The following is a 24,077-nucleotide window of genomic DNA, read 5'->3' on the forward strand; positions in this document are numbered from 1 at the left end:
GGACTGGAGGAGGGCGCTAGAGGACGGCAGACGCCCAGCCTTAGGTGCCCCTTCTGCGCCCCTGCTGGGCAAAGCTGCGCAGCTTCCCCACTTGCTGGGGCACCCTTGAGCACACAGCGCCCTGGTGCAACAAGCCAGTAAACCCAATGGGAAGGACGGCCCAGGAAGGAAGGAAGGAGGTTGTGAAAGGACATTTTGGCTAAAAAGAATGGCAAGGGCAGTCCTCATAAGAGACAGAAAAGAGAGGCACAATATACCAAAAGTATATACCAAACCTATGACTTTATTTATGACTTTGTTGTAGCTTTCAAAAAAAAATCATCAGCCCTAACACTCCATGTACCTATTTGTTGTTATTTTATCCTACTTAGTGGTTTGAGGTTGCAACAAAACTCAGAATAAGCTCCAAGTCCCTCAATGGATAAGCACCTGTGTGGTTTTTTTTTAAAAAAAACATCCTTCCAATCATGAGGTTCTCCTAGCTCCAGCAAAGCTACATTTGTGGAAAGGAATGCCACACAGTTTTGTACCATTGCTAAAGTCTTTTTGAGTGTGTATACAAAATAGCAGTTTAAATCTCTACTTATGCCACACTGAGGAGACTGCAAAGCGTTTGAATGGAGCTGAGCTGCTGCTGCTGCTTCACTGTTGCTTTTTGTGTTACTCTTTTGATTGTGGTTTTAATAGGAACTTTAATTATTCCTGAAATATTCCTGAAATAATTTGTGATTGGTGTAATGATACAGGAAATGCAAATGAAAAAATCTAATCGTCAGGCATGAAAACATAATATTATCAAACAAACTAAGGCTTTGTACAATTGTACAATTTAAATAATTGAGTACATTAAAAGAAACTCACTAAATGATGTACCGTAAATACCTATTTCTTAATCAAGAGGAAGGACTTGAAGGAAGTAGAGAGAGAGAGAGAAAGAGGGAGAAGGAATGAAGGAAGGAAGGAAGGAAGGAAGGGAAGGAAGGAAGGGGTGGGTGAGAGTGAGAGTGAGAGAGAGAGAAGGAAAGAGAGAAGAGAGGGAAGAAAGAGAGAAAGAAGGAAGCTTCCCTACCAAGCCTGCTCTTGCGAGAAGCAGTGGCGGGATCATCCTACCGCTGGTTCTGGCGGGGCAACCGTGGCTACTCTCCGCTCTTGCAAGTGGCAAAGGTGGGTAGCGGAAGAGGTGGGGGCAGACGGAGAAGCGGCCAAAAGGAGCCCTTTCGGGCGCTCTTCTGTCCGCCCCCACCCTGGCCTCTGAAGCTGCCCACCTCTGATGCTCGCAAGAGATCGGAGCCTGCAGTCAGGAGAGACACAGTGCAGCACAGTGCCTCTCTCGACCGTCGCTCCAATCCCTGCTCTTGTGAGCATCTGAGGCAGGCAGCGGCAGAGGTGGACGGGCGGATGGACAAGCGCCCAAAAGCTTGCAAGAGGTGTGCTTTTCCCAACCGCAGGCTCCGATTCCTGCTCTTGCGAGCGGCAGAGGCGGGCAGCGGCAGAGGGCGGCTGAGCAGCCGAAAGGTGCGCCCCTGCCCCTAGCAAGAGCAGGGATCGGAGCCTGCGGTTGGGAGAGGCACTGGCTCGGTGGCAGAGGCAGCCGAGGGATCCCATGGCCAGAGCCATGGCACTCGCTCCATAGGACGCACAGAGATTTCCCCTCACTCTTGAGGAGGAAAAAGTGTGTCCTACGGAGCGAAAAATATGGTAAGTTCCGAGTCCTCATGGCTGTAAAGATATGCTTGAAAGTGGTGGCCAATGCCTACTGGCATAACAGATGTTAAAGGAGTAGATTAGTAAGAGTGAGTGGGAAAATAGAGATCTAGCTCCCTTTCCCATCTTACCACTAGACAAAACCAGAATAAATTATGCAAAGCAGAAAACAAAAGAGTGCAAAAGTGGTGCAAATTTCCCCAATCTGCATAATTTATAAAGGTTATAGAAAGCAGCTGGTCCAGATGTAAATTTTTCATTCGGAATGCAGGTTTTAATTTCCTTTGGCAAGCATAGCTACACCACTCACCTGTGCCTGTGGACAGCAAGGTAATTTCTAAAAAAACAATTTTTGTAATTTCTAAAACAGAGGGGGGAAAGACTAGTTTGCAAAGGCCACTCAAGATCAAGGCTTTTGGTGCTGATCACGTCAGGTGTCAGTCTGAGGAACATAGGAGGCAGCTGTTTTATACTAGTCAGACCAAGGGTCCATCTCTGCATTGACCGGCAGCAGCTCTCCAGCAGCAAGCCCTATGTGGAGATGTGGTTGGGGATTGGACCTGGGAACTTCTGCAACCAAAGCAGATCCTCCTCCGCCACTGAGCGACTCCCCAAGTGACTGAGACACTTACCTGTCCATAAAAAGCAACTCGGAAATAAGTGCCCAGCAGCCTTTTTTTAGTCTGCATCACTTCCAGGATTTTAGTATAAGCACCGTGAAGTGTTCTGTACACTTGTGTAAGTTTCTGGAGATGAAGCAAAAACAAGATTGGCCAAATAGTTCAAGCCCTGCTGAAGCTCAAAGCCTACTTATCACCACCTGCAAACTCTGATGTGGGGCTGAGCACCAACCCAAGGAGCTGTGCTTTGCCAATGAAGATTTACTTGTGATACACTGGAGAGTTAAGTAAGGATGGCTGTGCACCACTGGCTCAGAGATGGGGCTGTTTCTGCATCATGAGCAGAGCTCGGGATTTTACCTTTCTCCCAGTTGTTTGACAAATGGGGAAGAATGCACGAAGGTACACACCGCACAAAGCCCTGAAGCAATTGCTCGGCTGTTTACCCCTGAACACCCTCACCCAAACGCTGGAGCATTTGGCCTCCAGCATTGATTTTATCATTCTTGGACACTAGGGACTGCCCAGTAGGCACTGATCCATGACAGGGCCTTTTCTGTGGTGGTTCTACAGTTGTGGAATGCCCTCCCTAGTGAGGTAGACCTGTCACCATCATTAGTAACTTTCAGGAGGATTTTGAATACATCCCTGTTTACTTAGATATGTGGAGGCTGAATAATAACATACATGGCAACCCTAAGATCATCGGATGGAAGAATGCTTTTAACTTCAACAGCTTCTAGGATCTTTTAAGCTTTAATTGGTTTGAGATGTTTTCAATTATAATTGTTTTTAGAATGTCTGGATTTGTTTGCTGAATTTGTTTTGTGACAACAGGGAACAGCCCTTCCCCCAGATTTTCATTGCCCTATATGGACAGGTATTATACCTAAACATTTTGACCTATAAATTAAATTTCATAAATTATCTCTGTGGGCCTTTCATATTGCTGTTTCTACATCTTCTCCATGATTGTTTGGAACTTTCCTTTTTTGTGAACCCCCAAGCAGCACTGGAATTAAATTTATAATCGAGTTATGTTATATGTGTCTTGTTTGTTGTTGTTAAAAAATATTTCAAGAAAAGTCATTTATTTTTATTTTTTAAAAGAAAAGAACAATCATTCACTGCTAATTCTTTTTTGTGTTGTTGCTACAGCTTCTCGTTTTTGTCTCTGAATTGATCTTAAAGACACAGAGAGGTTCATTAAGAAAATGACACCCAAATAAAGGTGGCAAGCAGCTGAATATTATAAAGCAGCGAGTTCTAGAGGGCAAAATAAAAAAGAGAATGTAGGGAGGGAGATATATTGTTGATGGAGAGGTGTAGTGAAAAACATGCCTGCAATCTGTTGCAGTCTTAACATGCTCTCTTGTTTAATCAGGAATGTGCATGCTTCATTTATGGCGAGGAACACATCTGGGTAAGAGCCAAGCCTTATGCTTTCAAAAACAGAGAGAGATGTCAATCCTTCTTTATCACAGAATCTTAGGAGTGTACCTGGAGAGCCGTAGCACCTAGCCAAGACTTTCTCAGCCTGAAAGCCTAGAATTTGTGGACCTCCATTCAAGCTGAACAATTCAAAGGAAAGCCTTCACACAGCTACCACAGGGATGGCCACCTATTGGGATGGCTATAAAAGAGGACCAGACAAATTCATGGAGGAATGGGCTATGAACAGCTACTAGCCATAGTAGCTAGGCTAAGCTCTCCCTTCACTGTCAGAGGCCTTTGTGCCTCTGAGTATCAGATACTCTTGCACTCGGTCCTGATTGCTGGTTTCCCACAGGGATCCGGTTGGCTACCAGGATGCTGGACTAGATATGCCACTGGTCTGATCCAGAAGGGCTCTTCTTCTGCACTCTTCATTGTAAAGGCAAGCCTACAAGCTGAGCACAACACCCTGCCAAAATTTGAACTTCTTTGATTCCCCCCCCCTTAGTTCAGATTTCACCTCTGCCACGTACTCATCGGGTAGCCTTGGGCATGCTGCCTTTCTTACCCACAATCTCCCTCATCCTTACTTTGTAATAGGGGGCACAGTACCACTTATAGCAGGCTTCCTCAAACTTGGCCCTCCAGATGTTTTTGGCCTACAACTCCCATGATCCCTAGCTAACAGGACCAGTGGTCAGAGATGATGGGAATTGTAGTCTCAAAACATCTGGAGGGCTGAGTTTGAGGAAGCCTGACTTACAGGGTTGTTGTGAGGATTACAAGATAATGCATTTGAAGTGCTTTTTGCAGTTGGAAGCACGGCACAAATGTTAAGTGTTGTTATTACTGAGCCTGAAGATCAGGTCTTGAAGACCTGAAAGCTTGCTCAGTACATAGTGATTTTTTATTTTGCTGTTGTTGATGTTGCTCCTAACAAACTGTGTGGCTGTCCCTGATTGAGATTATGTTAATGAGCATATGTTAATGAGCATAAGGGAGCATGTGGCACTGTAGTCTAAATCACTGAGCCGCTTGGGCTTGTCCATCAGAAGTTTGGCAGTTTGAATCTGCGCATTGGGGTGAGCTCCCGTTGCTCTGTCCCAGCTCCTGCCAACCTAGCAGTTTGAAAGCCAACCACTGTGAGTGGATAAATAGGTACCACTGTGGTGGGAAGGCTAACAGCGTTTCTATGCACTCTGGTTTCCATCATGGTGTTTGGTTGCGCCAGAAGCGGTTTAGTCATGCTGGCCATATGACTCAGAAAGCTATCTGTGGATGCTGGCTGCACCCCATAGTCACCTTTGACTGGATTTAACCATCCAGGGGTGATTTACCTTTTACCTTTACCATTTTTAAAAATTTTTTTGGGGTGGATTATGGGGTTGAGTTGTTTGCTGACTCACAGCTTTGCCCTTCTAGAAAATCAAGTTGATGGGCATTACAATTTATGCATGTGTATTGCAATAAAGATCTAAGTCTTTAGATTCCAAGAGATCTCTGGGCTATAATTAGTCAGGAACTTAATTTGGGATTCAGATTAAGGTGAATCTCAGTATGATATGGAGGAAAAGATACGTTGTTCTAAGGATAAAGGAGAAGTGAAACCCTAATTTAGGATTCCTTAGATAGAACACTGAGGGACGCAGGTGGCGCAGACCTAGGGCTTGCCGATCAGAAGGTCGGCAGTTCAAATCCCCACAACGGGGTGAGCTCTCGTTGCTCGGTCCCAGCTCCTGCCAACCTAGCAGTTCGAAAGCACGTCAAAGTGCAAGAAGATAAATAGGTACCGCTACAGCAGGAAGGTAAACAGCATTTCCGTGTGCTGCTCTGGTTTGCCAGGAACAGCTTTGTCATGCTGACCACATGACCTGGAAGCTGTATGCCGGCTCCCTCGGCCAATAACGCGAGATGAGCGCCACAGCCCCAGAGTCGGCCACGACTGGACCTAATAGTCAGGGGTCCCTTTACCCTTACCTTTAAGGTTTCTTGCATCTTAACCTTTTTCCTAAGAACTATTTTTTATCTTTTTAATGAACTTTTAAATCTTAATTTAAAACCTTGGAATCTCCTTTAACATACCATGCGATGTCTAGTGCCAAGTTCTGTACTTCCTTGAGAGATGTCAGGAGGCACTAAGGGAATTTTTAGGCTATTTGATGAAAGGCAGCTGGGATAAAATATCTATTTCATCTGGTGACTGCAGTAGGGTCTAAACCCAGGGATGGGGTACACTCTGCTTGGCCAGGAACTCTTCTCCCCACATGGCACAGCTCCCAGGATGCAGCAGGGCTGCTGTCACATGTTAAGCTTCCCAGTCCCCATGAAGTTAGATATGAGCCTTAAGTCACAGTTTGGGTGGCCATCCCCTATATGGAGGATGCTCAAATGAAAGGTTGATTTGGATTCCATGCCTTCCCTCCTGGTGCTGTCCAGATGTTCCAAGGGGACCACTCCCTCCAACCCCAGCAACAGCCTCTGTGGCCAACGGCCAGAGCGAATGGGAACTGCAGCCCATCAAACATCTGGTGGGCACATGATTGGGGAAGGCTCTCCACTGACCTGAGGCAAATTTCCACTGAATTTAATGGCGCTTACTTCTCAACGGATGTGCATATAGTATTGTGTTGTGAGCCAGTACCTCAAACTCGCGTCGTTTCTCATAGATTGGAATGATCAGCTTCGAAATCTCCGAGATGGTTTCATAACGCTCTGCTTTCCACAAGCCATCAACACACTGCTCCAATAGCTCTACCAGGACCTCCTGAAGGCAGAATTTTATTTTATTTTATTTTTAAAAAAGATTAAACAAGGGAAGTTGCTGGGATCATGGTGCTTTTTCTGAAGGGATAGAAATCAACACAGCAGAAAATGCAGAACAAGGTCAGGTGACTGTTTGGACCAGTTCCATCCTAAGAGCACAGCCAGATGTTATTCAAATAGTGTGATCACCACAGAGCACATCAGTTCCCCCCCTATTATAAAAATAGCAGGCAGATGATGGCAATTTTCACTGAGACCACAGTAAATGTGTGGTGTGTTTGTGAACCTTAACCTTTCCCTCCCAATAACAAGCCTCCCTCCAATCTTACAATTATCACTGGAGGCGGGGGCGGGGCAGGGGGAGCTCTGACTAGGACGACGAATATAAATCTCCCACATGCTGGAGTCTTGATGGAAACTGCACACATGCTCTGCTCTCAGTGTGCATTAGCCTCCTTACTTCACTGTAATGAACGTCTATCATCCCTGCATCTTCTCTCATCGCTCCCTCTTCATCAATATTGGGTGTAATTTTCTTGAAAGATGAGCATCCGGCTGGAAATAGTTCTACAGTCAGAAGGAGAGAGATCAGTGGGAAGGGAACAAACCACATGGAGATTATGCATCTCACATTTTACCTGCCCCTGACATCACTAGCACTGACTGCTGTTTCTGTGTTTGCATTGCAGGGCATGGAATCTAGCTGCCTCGTGCATGATTTGCTCATTATTTCATTTATTTACTTAAAGCAGTTTACAGGCCAGGAAAAATGAAGTACAATTTACAACCATATGAAATCCTGCAAAAATCTCTTTTTCTACATTTCAAAATAAACATTTTACAAACTTTAAAATATCCAATGACTTCCCTTCTTCTCCTTCCATGGTTCATATTACATATTATACATTCCTGCATATTTTACTATAACCATTCAAATCAATTCCCCACTTTTCAGTCCAATATTGTTTACTCTTTTGAATTTATCTTAATTTATAATTGAGTTTATCTTCATTCTGCCAGCATTTTCAGCTGTGTACAATAATTTTCCATATATTCAATAAATATTTTCCACTCTTCTTTAATTATACATTCTTTTTGCTCTCTTGTTTTGTGTGTTAAGCCTGTAAGTTCTGAATATTCTAACATCTTAAGTTGCCAATTCTCTTGACAAGGACCTTGTTCACTTTCCATTTTGGGGTGTTATAAGAATTATAAGGTCTTAGATATATAATAAATGTTCATAAATGTACAAAGCCAACACATACATAAATATATAAACCACATGTCTGAAGCAGCACAGGAAGACAGTCCTGAAACCATTTAAACTCCCAAACTGACCAAATGTTTCTCTGCAAGGAGGGAGAAAATGGAAAAAACTTCCCATTGTCTCAGGAATTAAGTGATTACCATCTCACCAGGCACCCTCCAGAGGAGCCTTTGGAAAGAAGATACTGGCCCTAGTCACTAAGTTCCGTGGGGACCCGCAGAAGTACTTGGGGTTCAAGACGGAAGTCAATTACCGTATTTCCCCCTTTTAAAGACACCATCTTAAAGCTTTTTTCCTCAAAAAAACACATGGTGTCTTATTTTCAGGGGATGTCTTTTTTTTTTAATGGCACTGCAAGACTTGGGTTTTGTGAAGCAAGAACTGTTTATGGATAGATCAGCTCTGGGTGCCGGCGCTGGAGCCCTATAGGTTACAAATCTGGCGCAGATTGCAATGTAAAAGAGGAGATACTCAAGCCGTTGCATTGGGATTCCTTGCTGGGAAAAAAGCAAGAGGACGAATTCCTCTTCCAAATGGAATATCTCCCCGTTCGTGACGCTTTTAAAGCCTTCCCTTCGTTCGTCCCCTTCCCGAGCTGACTCTCCAAACATTAATGAACTCCCCACTCCCCACTTCCTCGCCCTCCTCCCCTCTAAAGTGGCTGGCTGCCTGCAGGGATGATGAGGTGGGAAACCTCTTTGCCAAGTTACAACAGTTAAGAGGGAGGCGGGCAGATGGACAGGTTGCCCTCCTCGCCACCCCTCCAGGCTCCCTGCGCTCCACCGGCAGCTCCTCTTAAGCAGTGGGGGCGGGAAGTGATCCTGCCGAGGGATCTGGCTCCGGAAACTCTGCAGGGGGTGGGGCGGGGCTGCTTCACCCAGTGGCAGGCTGGCAATGCCCCCCTCGCCATCGCTAGGGGCTGCTGAAGCCAGCAGGGCTCCCGCCGCCGCCCGCCGCTGCAGAAGGACCAGCGGGCCTCCGGCCGCCGCTCTGCCTCGGGCCATGCGGCTCACAGTGTTCTGGCAGGAGGGCTCCTGCTGGCGTCAGTCGCAACAAGGTACGTCTTATTTTCGGGGCATGTCTTATATTTCGCGAATGTATAAAAACCCTGCCATGGCTACGTATTATGACTACGTATTATGACTACGTATTAAAAAAGGGGAAACACGGTACGCCCTGAAGTTGCAGGAGGGGGAATTCAAAAATGACAAGCAGAGGGTAGCGTTCATTATCGACCACTTAGAGGGGGCCGCCAGGGAATGGACCAGACCCCTCATTGCATCCCAAAGTACAGCGCTAGATAATCTCAGAGAGTTCAACCAAGCAATGGATGTAATGCTTTCCAGTGAAGCGCAAGCGGATGTGACAAAGGAGGAACTGTTTACTCTAAAACAAGGCTCGATGTCAGTCCGCAGCTACTGGTCCAGATTTGCCATGTTAGTGCACAAGCTGAGATGGGACTTAACGTCAGAACCTGTTCAATCCATGTTTTACATGGGGCTTCACGCAGAAGTGAAGGGTGAACTCTCCAGGGGGCCCCGGGCCAAAGACATGGATGAGCTGAGCAAAGCAACACTGACTGTAGGAATAAAGAGAAACAGGAAGGGAGAACAGTGTGTCCCTATCCCCCACGCTTCCAAGAGAAACAGGCTGATGCCCCGCCCAAACTCCCCCCCCCCGAACCGATGGAGATTGGCTCAGCGCTCGTGCAGGACTTTTCAAACACCATGGCGCCAAGAAAGGAGGGGAAAGGCGGGAACTGCTTTCTCCTCAACCGCCCAGGTCATTTTGTCCTGGACTAAAGAGTTAGGTTCAGTTTGGCAGAAACCATTGTTTGCCTTCTATGAAGTACAACAGTCATGAATTTAATTTCTGACATTGCGAGGTGGAATGGTCCCTGAAAAGTCCATTTTAATCCAGTGCAGCAATGAACCGCAAACCACATTTGTTTGTTCCTTATTCTAATCCAAATCCACAACAAGGTTGGCAAAGCTCCCACTTCTCTTTTTAAGAATAAACAAATGGCACATACTTATGCATTTTTCCAATACAAGTGTGTGTGAGGACAGAGAACTGTATTCACAAAGTGAAGGCATCAGGTGATGACAGAAATATCATGTACATTTTGCAAAAAGTACTGGGTCTTAGTCAACTCACTTTCCTTCAGTGTAGACCCATTGAAATTAATGAACCTAACTTAATTAATTTCAGTGGGTCTACTCTGAGGAAAACCTAACTCAGTACCACCCACTATGTTGCTGAACAACTCCAAGCATGCCTGGAAGATGCAGACCATTTGGACCCTTCCAATCAAAATCCCTTCCAGGGAAACTGCCTTGGTTGCGCTGGTCGGTGATCTCTGGCGAGCTAGGGACAAAGGTGAAAGCTGTTTCCTAGTCCTGCTGGATCTCTCAGCGGCTTTTGACACCAGCGACGATAACATCCTTCTGGACTGTCTGGAGGAGCTAGGAGCTGGGGGCACTGTTATGCAGTGGTTCCGCTCCTTCTTCCCCCAATATTTTTTTTTAAAAAAGCTCATTTCACCTTCATGTAGAAAATTAGCACACTGGAGAGAAAGTTTTGGCACAGTCTTTTTCCTGAGGGATAGCTCAGTCGGTAGAGCATGGGACACTTAATCTCAGAGCTATGGGTTCAAGCCCCATGTTGGGCAAAAGATTCCTACATTGTAGAGAGTTGGACTAGATGATCCTTGTGGTCCCTTCTATCTGTTTGGTTCTATTCTTTTTTGCAACAAAGTGGAAGGAAAATGCACTAAAAAGTGTGGGGTAACATTTGCTTTGATGCAACATGATATAAACTTCCCACAAATAGCCAAAAAGAATGTTTATTAAATAGCCAACACTGACTAATCTCCTTGCAGAAGCCCTTGCTGCCCCTGTGGTGTAGTGGTTAAGAGCGGTAAACTCATAATCTGGTGAACCAGGTTTGCTTCCCCGCTCCTCCACATGCAGCTGCTGGGTGACCTTGGGCTAGTCACACTTCTCTGAAGTCTCTCAGCCCCACCCACCTCACAGGGTGTTTGTTGTGGGGGAGGAAGGGAAAGGAGAATGTTAGCCGCTTTGAGACTCCTTTGGGTAGTGATAAAGCGGGATATCAAATCCAAACTAGTACTCTTCTTCTTCTTCCAGAGGAGTCTGGACATTGAATTTGTGGCAGCTATTTGCTTAAGGAAAGTGCAATCCTAAGTGCTATGGCTGCCCAGTTCAACAATATTCTTTCTTTCTTTTACAAAATTCCTTGTTAAAATTTATGTTGATAAGCACAAAAAGAAAAGAAAAATACAGCTGAAGAAATGATCTTATGCCCTTCCATGAAACAAACATACACAATGCAAGAATTGCACCCATTGATTAATAACTAAAAGGCCCCAAAGAGAGAGACAAAAACAAAGTCATTCCAATAAACTGAAACCACTGCAGTGTATAACCATATCCAAAACATATCCACCAGGCAGATAACTTTGTTGGTCATTTCTTTCGGAGCAGGTAGGTTTTAAATAAGTCACAAAATTTATACATAGAAATCCAGTAATATTTTACTATTTAAGATACAAAGCAGAACAGAGCCTATGTCAACCAAACCTTAATGTATGGGGGATTGGACATGCTTTTCAATATTAGTAAATATTATAAAACCGGCACCCCCAACTGTGGCCCTCCAGATGTTTTGGCCTACAACTCCCATGATCCCTAGCTAACAGGACCAGTAGTCGGGGAAGATGGGAATTATAGTCCAAAACATCTGGAGGGCCGAAGTTTGGGGATGCCTGTTATAAAACCAAACCACCCCACAGTAAAGTTATCTTTCTTAATCTGACCTCATGCAACCCAGCTTTCCCGAGTGCCGCAACTGACCTTGATCTACACTATATATTTTTTTGAGGGGGGGTGATACAAGAGCACTACGAGCCCTGGTGGCTGTTTACCTGTGTCTTGTGAGCAGCAGGGGCTGGCTGCAGCGGCGGAGGGATGATGAGCGGCGCATGAAAGGCCTCCAGAGAGAGGCTGCTTAAAATGGCGGCCGCTCAAGAAGATCCAGAAGGCAATTGGGCCTGATCCGGCCTGCGGGCCTTAGTTTGCCTACCCATGTTCTACACCAGGCATCCCCAAACTTCGGCCCTCCAGATGTTTTGGACTACAATTCCCATCATCCCTGACCACTGCTCCTGTTAGCTAGGGATCATGGGAGTTGTAGGCCAAAACATCTGGAGGGCCGCAGTTTGGGGATGCCTGTTCTACACTATTCTCTTTGAAATGGGGTACGAATGGACCTGAAGGCACACCCTTCTGGCTGCCATCCTCCTTCTTGACCCTCTGGAAACTGGGCCAATGCTGGAGTGTAGACCGGAAGGAGGAGGAATGCAGCTTGTTCCACTCTGGCATGTTGCTAAATTGCTGAATTTCTACCACCGAGGGGCTGGTGCTGCAGCCCTGTAAGGTTAGGGGTGGAGGATAGAAGAATACAATTGTAGAGTTGGAAGGGACACACCTACCGTAGTCCAACCCCCTGCCATGCAGGGATCAAACAATCCCTGATGGATGGCTACCCAGTCTATAAGACGATGTACCTACAGTGTCATAACCCAGGGTTCAGCTCAGCCTCTGCTGCCACTTTGCTTCCTTCCTCAGGCAGTTCCAGATCCCCCTGGGCTCTAACTTACTCCATAGTGGGAATGACTCTGGCTCGAAGCCAGCGGAAGCCAAAAGCAATCCGTTACGAAACAAAGAAAACACAGGATGGTGTGCCAGCTTCAAGGTGATGCAAGAACTGCAGAAACAAGCCCCCACTCCACAACGCAACTGCAATTGCCCTGCAACACGAAACAAACCTTCCAACATTCTGCACACCTGAAACTTATTCAGAAACACTTACTTTTTCGATGAAGGAACTCTGCCACCAAAGCCGCAATGTGAATGTAACACATGGCTGCCTGCAAAACAAAGGCAGAATTCAGTGCCATGAATAACCCCCAGCCCCAGCCCCAGCCCCACATGCCTCACCCAGGCAGCCCAGGGCCAGCCAAAGCAATGAATTACCTCAGAGAAATCTCCGTTCTTGAAGTGGATCTTGGCCATGCTGTCTAGCCAGGTCTTCCTCAGCTCTGGTGTGCTGGCATAGGACTTAGCTAAACTGTATTGCAGGTCAATCAGCATCTCGGGGTCTTTCTCATGCTCCTTCATCTGAGCTGTGGCCATCAGCACTGTCCGGATCCTCTTGGTCAGGTCTTTCACTTCGGACGGAAAAGATGTCGACTGACATGAAAAAGGCAAGAATCAGGGTGAAGGCAGATGTGAAGCCTGGTGTGTGTGTGTGTGAGCACGCGTGTGCATGCGTGCGTGCCTTTTTACTGTGTTTGTGGGATTCAAGCACATTCTGGAACTTCTGGTTGGCCACTGTGAAAATTAGATGCTGCACTAGATGAGCCAAAGGACAGACACAGCAGAGGCTCTTATTAACTTTTGTTTGTGCATTTGAAATGGATGAATGGCTCCCAAGCACAGCATACTTACTTTAAAAAAACCCAAAACACAGAGACTTGCAGTTTGGAAAGTGAAGGGGAAATACAAAGAACAGTCTCCTTTGTGAGGTTGTGGATTCTCCTTCCTTGGAGGTTCTTAAGCAGAGGTTGGATGGCCATCTGCCATGGATGCTTTAGCTGAGATTCCTGCATTGCAGGGGGTTAAACTAGAGGACTCGGGGTTGCTTCCAACTCTACAATTCTATTATATTAAAGCTTGAGCTAAATTAATTTCTAACAGGAAGATGTGTAAACTCCCCACAAGCAGATCAGGATGAATGCACAATGAATACTTGTGGTCATAATCGTCCCATTAACCATTAAGAACTAGTGCTCATTAAAGTGCATGGTCTAAGAATATAGGAAGCTGCTTCATGCTGAGTCAGACCCTGGATCCAACTAGCTCAGTATCATCTGCACAGACTGGCAGCAGCATTCCAGGGTTTCAGGCAGAAGTCTCTCACATCCCTACTTGGAGATGTCATCAAGGATTGAACCTGGAATCTTCTGCACGCAAATCAGATGCTCTAGCACAGAGGTACGGCACCCCTCCCTAATTAGCTGCTGCATAAGCTTTGCACAAGCAAATTAGATAAGACATAAGGGTCAGATAAGACATAAGAAGAGCCTGCTGGATCAGGCCAATGGCAGGATTCAAGCACAAGTGCCTTCTCCCCTTCTGCTGATTCCAGTGACTGGTATTTGGGAGCATTGCTGCCCCAAACAAGAGATCTTCCGACTTCCAGAAGAGTTTCTCTCTCTCTCTCTCTCTCTCTCTCTCTCTCTCTCTCTTTAAAAAGATCTTTATTTCGATTCTTTAAAACATTACAAAATATAACAGAAATATAACAGAAACAAAGGATTTACAAAACATAGGAAAAACATAAATAGATATGAAAATACCAAAAACAGAACATGGAAATGAATGATCAAAATAAAACGAAATTTCGAAAAAAGGAAAAAAGGAAAAGAAAGGAAAAGAACTTTTAAAAAATACTTTCAATTGTTCACATATCGCTTCCTCTAAGTTTCTTCCCTCTTAACTCGCTTTCTTAAATTCCTTTAATTAAAATCTTCTTTTATCTAACAAATATCTCTCTTTATACGTTACTTAATTGAAGCAAATCACCAAGTCAGTTTTAATACCTTCTTTCTTCAGGTAGTCCTCTACCAATTTCCACTAGTTTTGAATTTTTTGTTTGGGGATATTCCTTATAGCTGCAGTCATTTTAGCTAAATTCATAAATTCTATTATTTTTACTTGCCAATCCTGCACTGTTGGTATCTCTTCCCCCTTCCATTTTTGGGCAATGAGCATCCGCGCTGCTGCTCCCGCATATAGTAAAATATTCCTTCTATCTTTGGGCACATTATCAGGGATCATCTATATATATATAAATGTAAAAATTGTGAAACTGCGTTCTACACTTTTCTCCGTAACCGCTTGACCGATCGTCCTGAAATTTTGACACAACGATCCAGGCCACTCCCCGAGCGTTGTTGGGGGCAAAAATCCCTCAAATCACACACCTGGGCAGGTGTAGACCTGGTTTTCCACCAAGTCAAACAGCACCCTCAAGTGGCGTAGTACCCTCCTCCACCCCCTCCCTTCCTGTGAAATCTAAGCCACACCCACAAACCAAATGACATCATCAACCAAGCAACTGAAGCCACCAAGGCACCCATTCCAGACTAGGCCAAGTGGAGGTAAGGGGGGGCAATAGAGGGCAGGGATACGTAATGGGTCAGAACAGGGGGGGACACAGGGATGAAACCTGCCCTCTCCACAGTATCTCGTCTCGACTCAGGGGGACTCTGAGGCTCAGGGGTATCTGAAGGGGGGCTATTACCCTCCATTTCACAGACTAGCGCACAGCAACGCGTGCAGGGCCAGCTAGTACTTAATAAGAATAATTCTGGTTTTTTCCCTCAAATGTTATTTTTAACATCCTTTTCAATTTCTCATATATTTTATTCCAAAATTCTTGAATTATCTTACATTGCCACCAACAATGGAGATAACTCCTTATTTTATCATGGCACTTCCAGGGAGGCATAAACGGGTGAATTGTGGAGTGAACTTACTTGCAGCTGATATGCTGCTGGTGGTTGGTAATCAGTGTCATTCTTGCCCATCACTCCAGACCAAAAACCTTAGCCCTCACTCTGATTTGGCTTCATGGCTAAACAGAATTGTCACAAAGCCAACTCAGAGTGAAGGCAGTGCTTCCCACCCCCACTCTGAAGTATTGTGTGATGTTGGTGGCAATGAAGAAAATGATGCCTGTCAGCAACTAGGGACACCTCCCCTCCCCAACAAAATAATATGACCGATGTCATCAATTGGTGGCATGACACATGCGGTTGTGGGAATAAACAAGGTGAGATGTGGTCGTAGGTTTCATGAATCTGTCCATACCCCCAACCCTGAGCCACAACTTTCCAGCAAAAAGAAAAAGGAAAAAGGAAAAGTTATGGCTCAGTTCTAGATGAAGGTCCAGATGTTATATTTTGCAGTGCCATTAGAAATGAGTCCAAAGAAAGTAGACCTTGAGAAGGTATCCTCAGGATGTTTTGTTGCAGAGGCAAATGCATGCAAGGCTGTCACTCAGGGGGGTGAGTTTCCTGTGCCACTGTTACCCCCCTCACCCATTACAACCCTGTCCCATACTTTGCTGGACTTGTACTCCTGGATCTGTTCCTTCATGCCCTGGACTTCAGCTGAGGTCCTTTCCAACCATTCATAAGCAGGAAAAATATGCTTCTGCTTTGCATGCAGAAGGTCCTGGGTTCAGTCCCAATGCATTCCCAGGTAGGGTTGGGAATGTCCCCTGCCTGAAACCCTGGAGAGCTGCTGCCAGTCATGGTATGGAACTTAATAGGCCACTTGTCTGATTTGGAATATAGCTTTTTATTTTCCTATTGGCCTCACCTCCCTCTTCTTTTTGATTCGTTGCATCAAACTTACCTTCACTGGCCGGTCACTGTTGGCAAAGTTATTGATAATTGAGAGTGATTCCTGGAACCTCGACCCTCCGCTAAGTGCCACATCAGCTATCAGCTGGCTCACCGCAATAATGATCTATTGAAGAAGCAGAAGGCTTTGTTTTCAAACTTATACAGGTTGGAAAACCCACTGGAAATCAAAGGAATGCCAATTTTGCACACACACACACACACACACACACACACACACACACACACACAAGTTTCCCCCAGGATGGTAGTCCCTAAACTGAGCATTGCAAGAGAATAACCACTTAAATGAGAACCTCCTGTGAGCAAACTGGCTGCTCACACAGGGGAGGGTGCCCACTGCAGCCCTGCACGGGATGATGCTCTGAGATAAGCTCCTTCCAATTTGTGCTTGGTAAGACAGATGGTTCAACTGGGTTTCTGTTTCAAGCATGAATAATTCCAGATGCGGGGGGCGGGGGGGGGGGCGGTGGCGGTGGCAGCGATACACCTGCTCTTGGAGAAGGCTGCTTATTATTACCTCTGGATGTATCATCATTTTGCACTGGCCTCCTTCTGATCAAGGGACACTGCAAAAATGCTGCCTTGTGCAGCTGGGAGTCAGCGTGATGTACTGGCTAGAGTTCTGGATTAGGGAGGAGAAGACCTGGCCTCAAATCCCCACTCAGACATAAAGTTCTGGGTGGGCTTGTGCCATCACTCTCTCTGAGCCTACCTAGCAGTGTTTCTGTGAGCATCAAAGGCGGGAGGGGCCTGTCAAATGATGAACGTTGCTCAGAATTCCTCGGAGGGAATGGAATAATGCCCACTCCCAAAACACCCTTCTAGGACATTCACAACTTTTTAGTCTGGAGATTTATTTTACAAGAATAGCAGAATGATTCATGTGTTTAAATTGCATTAAAATAGTTCACATGAACCTATTTCATACCCTGCCTTTTCGTTTTTTGACGAACTCACCACACACAAGGGAAATATACTGTATATGAAACCTCCACGTGCCACTGAGGGAGTGAAACAGTTAACATAAAAGTCGCATAAACAAACCTGCAAGGGAGCTGAGCTCTTTGCATGCAAAGATCCTGCTTTCAGCTCAGCTCGCCTGCCTTTGCCCCCTCAACCCACCCCCACCCCCTGCCAAGACTTCCCCTTTCACTAACCTGGAGGTGGGTTCTTAGAAAGGTTTTCCGCTTAGTGAACTCAAAGTTATTTCTCATGAGGAGGTAGAGGAGGGCAGAGGCCTCATTACGGGTCGAGCTGAGCTTGGACGTGCAGCACTTAAGGACCTCGTAGCAGAAGGTGGCACACATGTTGACTCTCCCCTTGAAGAAGGCCGAGGGGAACTGGATGGGGTGGAGGGTCAGGCAGAGGTTAAAGGCAGGGCAAAGGTGGGGGCAGCAAGAAGAACAATGTTCCCTTCTTAAAAAGCATGACAAGTTTCAGTTGATCGTGTGGCCATCATGGTAGAAGTAGTTATAAGATATTTTTAATGAATTAGACTGATTAATCACTTTTTATTTTTAGACAAAAGTAGCTCAAAGCAGCTTAACAACAGTAAATGAACAGCACTAAAACCTTCATAAAGAAAACCCCGAAATTTGTTCATAGTTTTAAAGGGCAGGACTAAACCATCCCACTCACTGATGGAAGCCACAGATAGCTAAAAGCCAATGGCCTGGTGGAAAATAAAAGGGTTTTTTTTTTGCCAGGTGCCTAAAGATATGCAAGGATGTTGCCAGGCAAGCCTCCTTGGGGAGGCATTCCAGAAATGGGGAGCCACTGCAGAAAAGACCCTGTTGGCTCCCTCTGAACATCTTGTGGAGGTGGCACACAAAGAAGGGCCTCATATGATGATCTCAGGGTCTGGGGAGGTTCATATGGGGTGAGGTGGTCCTTGAGGTATTGGTGTCCTGAGCTGTTTAAGGCTTTATAGGTCAAAAATTCTCAATGCAGGAGTGAAATAGGAACCCCTCCACAAAGCTGATGTATCAGCTGTGATAAACAGAGGCTAATTCACATCTATCTAGTGAAATGCTTCAGGATATCTCTTGGGAAGCAGTCCATAAATAATATAAATAACAACCATCAAGAATCACATCACTCTCCTTCACCTACCTTGTTGATGAAAGCTCGCAGAGAGGCAAAGATGTGCTTAAGGGCTGCTTCTGACTGCCCATTTTTGAGGAAGGCAAGATGAATATCGAACACCTTTTTCATCAGTGGGTTGTGCCCATCGTTGCTTAAAAGCTGGTTCTGGAAAAGAAGGGTGAGGGTTCAATTTGGTGGGCTGACACAGCAAGCACATGTTTCCAGAAAACAGTTTATGGCACTTGCCCCTGACTGAGCAGGCAAATAACACATCTCTGAATGCCTGCACCAAATTAGGGCTGAATGAGTTACACAAAGTAGGGGCCACAAATGGTAACAGAAAATATCATCTTTTGGGGGGGGGGCAGCATTTTCTGGAACCAAGGTGGTACTGCTACATCACAAAAATGTAACTTAAAATCTGAACAGCAGTATAAGCATACTAGACTGGCCACCAATTCTCACCAAAATAAAACTGGTGCCACTTTTAGAAGGCTGGCAAGGGTTTGGTTAGAGGACCCAGAGCAGCGGACTCCATGGGTTTCTAATAGGTCAGAAGAAAGCTGTGCAGATGCCACTTGTAACAACGACTTGGGAAGAAAGTCGCTGGACCTCAAAAAATATACTGGAGAACTAGAGAAGGCTGAGGAAATGGGCAACCAAAATGATTAAGGAGTGGCTTTGTTGTCTGGAGAAATGGCTAGTAAAACTGGTGGGTGGGTGGGGGACATGATCCAGGTGTATAAAATGGAGAAATTGGATAGAGAGAGGTTTTTCCTCCCCCTCTCGTTACGCAGAACTCATGGACATCCAAATAAGCTGAACGTTAGAAGATTTGGGATAGATGAAAGAAATACCTTCTTCGCATGAACAGAATTCATTCTCACCAAATGTAATGATAGCTACCAACTTGAATAGTTTTAAAAGAGGGTTGCACAAATCCATGGGAGATAAGGCTATCAATAGCTATTAGCCATGATGGCCATGCTCTGCCTCCATGGGTGGTGGCAGTAATGCTTATTGAGCAGCAGCTGCTGGAAGCTGCAAGAGGGGAGAGTCAGTCCTGCTCTTGCTCTCAGGTTCTGCTTGTGGGCCTCTCAATGTGGCACCTTTGTGGCCACTGTGAGAACAGGAGGCTGGGCCGGACAGACCCCCTTTGGCGCTCTTGACCTGCCCTGAACAAGGAACACAAGACCCTTGCCACCTGCACTCCAATAAGTCATCGCTAGTTAACAAATTAAACCTTCCTCTCTTGTTTTATCCATTTTCATAAGGGCATTAGACTCCTTGGCTAATTGCAAAGGAATGCCAGACAAGCACCACTTGTTCTTCTGCTCAATAAAAAGCACATTAAAAAGAAAAAAAAATCAAAGGGAACTATTAAACACCCCTGGTGGGAGCGGATGCTCCAGTTGCACAGGGCACTGTTGGTTGGCAAGCCCACTTTCTCCGCTATAGGCGGATATATAGAAGGCAATCAGACACCGTTCTATCACCACAGGAAGCCTCAGTGAGGACAGGAAGTCTTTCTGACAGCATGGTCTCTGTGCATCATGCTAAAAGATAGTAACACGGAAGGATGGAAGGCAAGACATTCCTGTGCCAACAGAGTGATGGCAAGATGTGCCCCTCTTTGGCCTCATCCAAGCAACAGGCTCTTCCTAAAACAACGCCAGAAGCATGCCCAGCAGCAAGAGTAGGGGTGGCCAGCACAGAGCCCAACACTTACCTTGAAGCAATGGGAGAAGAATGAAATGGTGTCCAGGACAGTGAGAGCAACCTCCGTCGCCGTGTTGCCCTCCAGCAAAGCCTGGTGCACAATGTCCGCCTCTGACGTGCCAGCACCTGCGAAGAAGGAAAAGCAGGATGCTGAAAGTGGCATTGACAAGTGTTGCTCTCCAGCCTTTCATTGCGCAAATCCAGAAGACAGCAGAAATAGATTTGCAGGCAGGGTTTAAATACAGGCTTTCTGGAGAGCTTTGGCAAGGGCTATTGGTGGTTTGAAAGGAGAATGTCTTGGAGCTACTATGTGTGGGAACTGGGTTCAAGTCCCAGCACATCCACAGATGACTCAAGGTCCTGACTTGGGCTGCCAACTGTAACACGGAGGTCAGAGGCTAGAGGCTGAGTCTCCTAGGTGCATTTGCCCTGTTGTTTCTCAAACACACAAATAGTCTAAGGCAGGGGGCCTTTGTTAAGGGTGTTGGGAACTGTAGCTCAGCTAAGATGCAGCCAAACATGTGGTGGAAATTCAGGGCCCCCTCTTTCCTGTGATGCACATAGCAGCCACAGAAGCTCCCAGAACCTTCCAGGAATGATGCCGCAGTCCAGCTAGTGGCCACACTGCTTGCCCCTCAGCATCTTCTCAACACCTACTGTGGTTAAGGGTGAAGGAGCTGTCCAGGCTGCTTAAGTGTTGGAGACGGGTTTGGATGGCCCCAGCTCTGCTGCGGAGGGCTGGCATAGTCTGGGATTTCCGGTCTGCGCCCATGTGCTTTGACAGCCAAGCACTGTTGACCCTGAGAAAGGAGAGAGGGATTTTTGCTGCATTATGTCATGCCTACCTGGTGCCAAACACGAAGTCCCCAGAGGACAAACCAGGCACACCCTTGAGTAGCAGGCAGTAAGTGAACCAGTGTTGTGGAACCCTGGGAGGTGAGCACATGGGGAGAGACCTGCTGGACAACCCTTGGAGCTGTCAGAGGAGCAGGTGGTGCCAGTCCTTGAGAATGCCAGTACCAAAAGGTCTGGGCTGAAATGCAATGGAGCAGCATTTGCTTATGGACCCAGAGTCAATGTGTAGCTTCTGAGTAAGCAACCAGTGGAGCTCCTTTATGACTAGCATTTGGGGCTAGATAGGGGGTGCTCTAAGGGGCTGCAATATATGAGGTCTCCCTCTTATGGGGCAAGTCTTTTGCTGAGACCCCAGCTGCTGAGAGTGTTCCCTGGAGCACAACAGACTGCTTGCCCACTTGCTGGATGCCTTAGCTGCCCTGTGCTGAGGGTCTTCCTCTTCCCTGACCGCTCTCTAAGCTGTGCAGGATGACCCCTAAGCAGGGTCACACGCCATCCTGGAAAAGCATGGCCTCCTTTTGCCCTCCTCCCCTCTCATACGTGGGCTTGTCTGGGAGTCAAACTCAAGACATCTTCCATGCAGAGCAAGGACTGACCCCCAATAATAAGCCTGGCCTTTGTGTCAGTTCCAGATGAAAATTCTTGCATTCAAGAGAAGCAGGATTGTCCGCAGAGAGTGCTCAGAGGCCGGGCCAAACCTTGTGAGTACCCTTCACTTTATTGAGCAATTCCCCCAATTTGTTTGCAGAGAGGTTATATTAATCAGTCATGAATCCTACACATTTTAGTGCCTCTCCCCATCACTTTCTTAACCACAAATGCCAATACAACCCCCCAGTGACAATGGTGGGGGGAGGAAGTGCTGGTTGTGGGAGGGAAGGGAGGGGAGAAATGGTTCACTTCCCCGACTGCGGATTATCACTCAAATCATACCTTGCAATGTTTCTCTTCCCCACATATTTGAAGTGAAATAAACACACTCTAGAGAGAGGAGAAAAAAATCCATGTAAATGTCATGTGCAAGAAGCAAACTTAAAGGAAGGATGATATGCTTGCTCCCCACCTGCTCTGAGTCAGACCATTGATCTATTTGGCTTGGTATTATCTACTGGCAGCAGCACTCCAGGATTTCCCCAGCCCTATCTGGAGGGAACTGAAAATTGTACATGCTCTCCCTAAGGCCAAGAGAGAATATATATATATATATATATATATATATATATATATATATATATATATATATATTGTATGTATACACAATACACATGAACATTTATTGCAAAGAGGCCAAGGCACTTCATTCTGGTTGATTAGGACACTCTTCTATTTCCTCCATTCTGCTCTCTTTTAATTTTCATTTATTAGAATTAGGAATGGACAATTCTGTCAATCTTTGTTTTCGCAGTACCGGTACCTATTTTTCCCAGTCTTAAGTTCAGTTCCCCACATTTCCACAACAGTTCATGATTTTTTTAAAAAAGGCCCACATAAAAATTCACCATCATTTTAGTGCTGATCGCTCTTAACATACACGTTTAATGCAATTTCCCCTAATATAATGCAATTTAATATATGCAGTTTTATGCACATTTTACCCCAGTAGGTGCATTTTTGTACACATTATTTGGCTGTAGAACTACGTTGCAAACATTGCAGCAGATTTTAAAGGACAGCTGCATTTCTGTTTGCATGTATTGTTTCAGAAAGAGGAAATTAAGTAAATTCGCTTTTATATGTGAACTGAATCAAATTTCTCCCACTTCCCTAACTAGGGCACTTTCCTTCTTTCTGCACCCATTTCCAAAGGCACCACTAGAGGATATCCAGGAGGCTACCTGAGCAGTTTCCCAGGTGATGGAAAGCTGAAACCTCAGCAGGGGAGGGTGCTTAGCGCTCCCCCCTTTCTACCTGCCAATTAATTTATTGTTGTATGTAACATACTTACAACCTACTTTTTAAGAAAGGTATTTTTACAACACTGCTTATAAAAATACATAGCAAAACACAACAAGGAAATATAGTTTTAAACCCTTTAAAATATCAATTCCATACTACTGTTGTTGCTTTTTTTAAAAAAAGAAACACAGCACGAGAACAGGAGAAGCTAAACACACATAGAGCCAGATTTCCACAGTCCAATTTACATTGACCTCTGAAGGCCACAGAATAGGACCAAGTTTTCATGAATGCATCCAGGAATGAAGCTTGCCTAAATGAAGTTGCAAACAATACATAGACCCTGCATCACTTCCCCTAAGGGCAAGAAAAGAAGAAGCTGGCAGGTGGATTTTGAGCAGGCAAACAGCAGGGAGAGGTTGTCAGCAGATCCTTCCTCCCTTCCCCCTTGCTGTGCCTTTGCTAAATTTGTAGCCTCCCACAACTGCTTTTCAGTGTTGCTTTTAAAAAAACATTTATTTAACAAAATTTACAAACCACTTGACTGTAAAAACAACCACCTTGACATGGCTTAAAACAGTGTAAAATAAAACGTTGAAATTATCAATAAAAAGCCGTTGAAAAACAGGTATGAAAAATATTCAAAAGATTATTAGAATCAATGGTAACTAAAAAGAAATACGGTAAGGCATGTGTAACTACTAGCTGTCTGGACAGCTCTCCTGATTCAAACATTATGGAGAAATAGACCTGAGTGTCTCCCTGCCCCAACACTCATAACAACCCCTCCCAGTGGCTTCATGTAGATATTAAATAGCAGTGAGGATAAAATAGTGCCCTGAGGCACCCCACAACAAAACTGTCATGGGGCCAAAAAGTCCTCTCCCAATGCTACTCTGTGGATTCGGTCCTGTAGGAAGGGCTTAAACCACTGTATTACAGTTGCGCCAGCTTCCATTCAATGGAGCTCTCCAGGAGGATACAATGGCCAGTGGTATCGAAAGCCACAGAGAAGCAGGAGCAAAGTCCTCCCCCCCCCCTGTAAAGGACATCTATCCAAGGTCAACTCAGTCCTGGGCACAGGCCTGAGCTCAGATGGGAGAAGATCTCAATAATCTGTGTCATCTAAATATGCCTGTAGCTGCCTCACCACAGCCCTCCCCCTCCTCCTCTCCCAATAAGGGGGTATTTGAGACTGATCCATCGTTATTCCTGT

General features: G+C 45.6%; 1 protein-coding gene across 3 annotated transcripts in view; it reads right to left on the bottom strand.

Moving 5' to 3' along the window:
• Window positions 1–24,077, bottom strand: part of DOCK11 (dedicator of cytokinesis 11) — a 169,585-nt gene that overhangs the window by 18,108 nt on the left and 127,400 nt on the right. For all 3 annotated transcript variants that reach the window (XM_060270271.1, XM_060270269.1, XM_060270268.1), the window contains 11 exons: window positions 21,899–21,946; window positions 20,768–20,910; window positions 20,121–20,236; window positions 18,419–18,556; window positions 17,464–17,646; window positions 16,296–16,409; window positions 12,846–13,061; window positions 12,682–12,739; window positions 6,982–7,088; window positions 6,400–6,522; window positions 2,337–2,450 (listed from right to left, as the gene is read on the bottom strand). In XM_060270271.1, the coding sequence (XP_060126254.1) occupies window positions 2,337–2,450; window positions 6,400–6,522; window positions 6,982–7,088; window positions 12,682–12,739; window positions 12,846–13,061; window positions 16,296–16,409; window positions 17,464–17,646; window positions 18,419–18,556; window positions 20,121–20,236; window positions 20,768–20,910; window positions 21,899–21,946 (1,360 nt within the window). The remainder of the gene's footprint in view (window positions 1–2,336; window positions 2,451–6,399; window positions 6,523–6,981; window positions 7,089–12,681; window positions 12,740–12,845; window positions 13,062–16,295; window positions 16,410–17,463; window positions 17,647–18,418; window positions 18,557–20,120; window positions 20,237–20,767; window positions 20,911–21,898; window positions 21,947–24,077) is intronic.

Source organism: Zootoca vivipara, chromosome Z (assembly GCF_963506605.1).
Source record: "Zootoca vivipara chromosome Z, rZooViv1.1, whole genome shotgun sequence".
Classification (NCBI taxonomy): Eukaryota; Metazoa; Chordata; class Lepidosauria; order Squamata; family Lacertidae; genus Zootoca; species Zootoca vivipara.